Source organism: Lynx canadensis, chromosome B1 (genome assembly GCF_007474595.2).
Source record: "Lynx canadensis isolate LIC74 chromosome B1, mLynCan4.pri.v2, whole genome shotgun sequence".
Classification (NCBI taxonomy): domain Eukaryota; kingdom Metazoa; phylum Chordata; class Mammalia; order Carnivora; family Felidae; genus Lynx; species Lynx canadensis.
This window is the reverse complement of record NC_044306.2, coordinates 27,734,743-27,739,507: the sequence shown is the minus strand read 5'-3', so window position 1 is coordinate 27,739,507 and position 4,765 is coordinate 27,734,743. Positions and strand designations below refer to the sequence as shown.

At 43.1% G+C, this 4,765-nt stretch overlaps 1 protein-coding gene across 1 annotated transcript; it reads left to right on the top strand.

Moving 5' to 3' along the window:
• The first annotated feature begins 289 nt into the window (after window positions 1-289).
• LOC115511457 (60S ribosomal protein L31-like) lies at window positions 290-595 on the top strand. The gene has a single exon (XM_030311851.1). It carries the CDS (start codon window positions 290-292, stop codon window positions 593-595), a length of 306 nt encoding a protein of 101 aa, XP_030167711.1.
• The last annotated feature ends 4,170 nt before the right edge of the window (window positions 596-4,765 follow it).

The window sequence follows — 4,765 nt, the reverse complement described above, 5'->3', positions numbered from 1 at the left end:
CAGAGTCCCTCAAGTATGGGAACTCTATAGCACTCCTAGCACCTTGAATAATGGCCTGGCAAAATAGATTTTTCATAAAGAGTTTGTTGAATTAATTTCATGTATCTTTGTGTACCTTTGTAGAGCCTAAAAAAGATCAACACATGAAATGTGTACTTGATAAGTGGTCCTTGCATAGATGAGTGCCTCACTTCTATTTAGTTCTTACTCAATATTCTGATGCTGGACTAAGCTCTACAATGTATTCAAAATTAGAGGTGATCAGCTTTTCCAACCAGGGCCAGGCAGAATGGCTCCCCCAGAGAAGGGTAGCAAGAAGAAGGGCCATTCTGCCATCATCAAGGTAGTGACCAGAGAATACACTATCAGCATTCACAAGCGCATCCATGGAGCGGGGTTCAAGAAGCGTGCCTCTCAAGCATTCAAAGAGATCTGGAAATTTGTCGTGAAAGAGATGGGAACTCCAGATGTGTGCTTTGACACCAGGCTCAACAAAGCTGTCTGGGCCAAAGGAAAAAGGAATGTGCCATACTGTAACCATGTGTGGTTGTCCAGAAAACGTAATAAGGATGAAGATTCACCAAATAGGCTCTAGGTGTTGGTTATCTACGTACCTGTCACCACTTTCAAAAGTCCACAAAAAAAAAAAAAAAAAAAAAAGGGGCGCCTGGGTGGCTCAGTCAGTTGAGTGTCCGACTTCAGCTCGGGTCACGATCTCGCGGTCCGTGAGTTCGAGCCCCGCGTCGGGCTCTGGGCTGATGGCTCAGAGCCTGGAGCCTGCTTCCGGTTCTGTGTCTCCCTCTCTCTCTGCCCCTCCCCGTTCATGCTCTGTCTCTCTCTGTCTCAAAAATAAATAAACGTTAAAAAAAAATTAAAAAAAAAAAAGTCCACAGTTAATGTGGATGAGAACTAATGGCTGATTATCAAATAAAGGTATAAAACTGCAACAACAAAAAAATTAGAGGCAATCAAATTAATAATGCACATACTAACAGAATAGAGCATTAATGCAATGTATCTATGGATTAAATTATGTTGCTTTAGTGCTCCATGCTAAGGATGTGGGCCATTTAGAAGAAAGTTTGGAATTGAGAAGAGCAGTCTAAATTTCCATTTCAAAGATGGTGGAAAGGTAGATAAGCCATGGAAAGGGCTTCATTTCTATGGATAAATGTCTTTAAAAATTTTTTTTTAAATGTTTATTTATATCTGAGAGAGAAAGAGACAGAGCACGAGCAGGGGATGGGCAGAGAGAGAGCAAGACACAGAATCTGAAGCGGGCTCCAGGCTCTGAGCTGCCAGCACAGAGCCCAACGTGGGGCTCGAACTCACAAACTGTGAGTTCATGACCTGAGCCAAAGTTGGACACTTAACCGACTGAGCCACCCAGGCACCCCAATGGATAAATATCTTTAAAAAGTGACTATTGGGGGGTGCCTGGGTGGCTCAGTCAGTTAAGTTACTGGCTTTTGGTTTTGGCTCAGGTCATGCTCTCACAGTTTGTGAATTCAGGCCCCACATCTGGGCTCTGTATTGACAGTGTGGAACCTGCTTGGAATTCTCTTTGCCTCTCTCTCTGCCCCTCCCCTGCTTGCATGCTGGAATCAAAATAAATAAATAAACTGAAAAAAATGATTACTGGGTTAAAAATAAAATTCAGGGGCACCTGGGTGGCTCAGTCATTTAAGCATCTGACTTCGGCTCGGGTCATGATCTCGCGGTTCGTGAGTTCAAGCCCGTGTCGGGCTCTGTGCTGATAGCCCAGAGCCTGGAACCTGCTTTGGATTCTATGTCTCCCTGTCTCTCTGCCCCTCCCCTGCTCACACTATCTCTCTGTCTCTCAAAAATAAATAAATGTTAAAAAAATTTTTTTTTTAAATAAAATTCAGACTGTGTCTAGACAGGGCCAAAATATTTAATCTAAATAGAATTACCAGATAAAGTACAGGATACCCGATTAATTTGAATTTCAGATAAACCACAGATAATTTTTAGTATAAGTATGTCCTATGCTGACACATAGTATGTATACATAGGATATACTTACACTAAAAAGTTTTCACTGTTTATCTCAAATTCAAATTTAACTGGGCATCTTACATCTTTATTTGCTGAGTCTGGTGACTCCAAATCTATGGGAAAAAAATATTCAGTGTTTTGTCTAGATATTTGATTGGTGTCTCATCTGGATAAATTAATCCCCTTTTCATATAGATGTTTGTTGTGTAAAGTGTTAAAGGCCCACTTTGTCCTATTCTTACAACTCTTCACTCCTTTCCTCCCTTAACCATAGTGTTCAGTTGAAATAAAAGATTTTTCTTGCACCCCCCTCCCAGCTCTCAAGGACTCAAGAACAGAGGTTCTGGGTAATTCAGTTATTATTGACTTTCAGTGGAGGTGATATTGATAAAAGGGGTCAAAATGATTACTCTGAATATTGGAGACCTCAAAGTGTGAAAAAACTCAAAGTGAAAAAATCCACTCATCCTTGACATACTTTCCGATCTGAGTCACACAGCCCTGGCCATAGGGACCATGCCAGAAAAGCCGATCTTCAGGAATATGTCCAAAATTCTTCATAATGAATAATGACCAACATGGTCAAAGGAAACAAAGATTCTCTCCATAGAGCAAATCCACAAATGCTGGGAATCAAGGTACAGGATGTTGGTGAAAGTGGAGGGGAGGAAACTGATCAACATACAGAGGAATTTGTACACTATTTATTAGTGGGCTCGATGCCATTTTGTTGTTGTTGTTGTTGTTGTTGTTGTTGTTGTTGTTGAGAGCCATATGTATACACCTGGGCATTTTATCAACCCATTTTAATTGGAGGTAAGGCCTATCTAGATTAGAGGGAAGTTTGATTTTAAAGGCCCCTTAAGGAAGAATCAGTTTCCTGCAAGTATATATTCTACTTGGAATTAGATTGACCAAGTGGAACTATTAAAAGTCCTATTTTAATGAATAGGTAAGAATAAGGTAGCTGGTTAAAATGACAAAGAACCACCCTGAGTGCTGATTGACTTTTTATGGCACCACTACATGGAGAACAGCTCCAACGGGTAGAGAGAAGCAATGACAAAGAGCATGTGTGCTGTTGAAGTAACGTTTCTAGTTCGTTCTAGTAGTCCCTGAGGCCCAGCTGTTTCCCTGTACTTCCCACTGCCGTGTGATCTGCGGTGTGTGTTTGCCTAATAATTTCTCTTTTTGGCCTGTGTTAGCTATGTTCCTGCCATTTGTGATAAAAGCATCCTGAATTGCCCCACATGGTATGTCACTGCTGTGCTGTTGCTAAGAGGCTTTTACCCTTAAGAAGCTTACAGTTTTGTCTGTCAACCATAATACAGGGTGGAAAGTTATAAATGTTGCAAGAGGATTCCAGAGCTATAAGAAAACAAAGGTGGGAAAAATCTCTTCTAGCAAAGAGGGTCTAGGGACAATTTCTTGTCGGTGATGGCTTTTGAGCTTGCCTCTAAGGTAAGATAAGATTTGATCATGTGGCAATGACAGACAGAAGGCCCTCAAGACAGAGAAAATAATATAAGCAAAGATTTAGTGTCAGACAAAATGGAGTATGTGTGGAAAACAGCCATGCCTGGCGGGTCACATAATTTAGCAGCAACGGGGAAACCTGAAGACTTTTACGCAAGAGAGGAATGTGGTCTTTGGAATAATAAATCCAACACGGGGTTGGAAAGGAGGAAAGGATGGGTTGTGCAGTTAGGAGCTTAGTACAGTGTTCCAAGCTGAAAATAAGTGTTCTAATGAGGAGAAGGCTGACAGGGAGTGGAAAGACAGGAGGAAGCTCCTTATGTCAGATAATCCCAATGTTGTCTGTAAAGAAGGATCTCAGGAGAGAAAGCAGGGGACAGAGATGAGCTGGGCCTCGGGGAGTGGAGTAAGAGCCTCGGAGGGCTCTGGGTGGGGGATGAGAAGAAGTCAGAGGTGACTAAAACACTGCCAAGGGCCACTGAAGTCTTCCTTGAGGTTAAATAATAGGAACTAGGGTGCCTGGGTGGCTCAGTTGGCTAAGTGTCCAACTTTTGGTTTCAGCTCAGGTCGTCATCTCACTATTGGTGAGGTTTGAGCCCTGGATGGGCCTCTGTGCTGCCGGTGTGGAGTCTGCTTGGGATTCTCTCTCTCCCTCTCTGCCCTCCCCCACTCTCTCTCTCTCTCAAAATAAATAAACTTTAATTAACTAATAGGAACTAGAAGTAAAACCAGCAACCAGCCTCCTCAGTTGGTGGTCTTGCAGCAGAGGAGAGAAAATGGAAGGCACAGCTTATGCAGCATAGGGACCCCTTGAAGTTTGTGAAAGAGAAACACAGAAGGAATGCTGCAGCGAGAAGCTTACAGAAATGCGTGAGGCCAGGAACGGGCCTCCCCCATCCCCCACCAAGGGATTGCGTAGTTTGAAGGTAGGACATCTTTGGTCTGGGTGAGGACACAAGCAAAGCCTGGAGGACACTCAGAAAACAGTGAGAAGAGAAGTGATAGGATCATTGGTTCAGTAGGAACAAGGGAAGTGAGATCCTGTGGAGCTGAAAGGAGAATGTCTGGACTCTAGAGTGTGGGCCTGGAGTGGTTCTGTATGATGACCTCTTTGTGTCCTGATGACATAAAATCGGTGGAGATAAAGGTCTCTAGGCCAGAGACGGCTGAGGAACTGTTACAAAAGGATATCTAGGGGGTGCCTGGGTGACTCAGTCAGTTAAGCGTCCTACTCTTGGTTTCAGCTCACGTTGTGATCTCATGGTTGGTG

Coding starts and splice junctions, on each gene's coding strand:
- LOC115511457 (XM_030311851.1), top strand. CDS start 290: ATGGCTCCCCCAGAGAAGGGTAGCAAGAAGAAGGGCCATTCTGCCATC.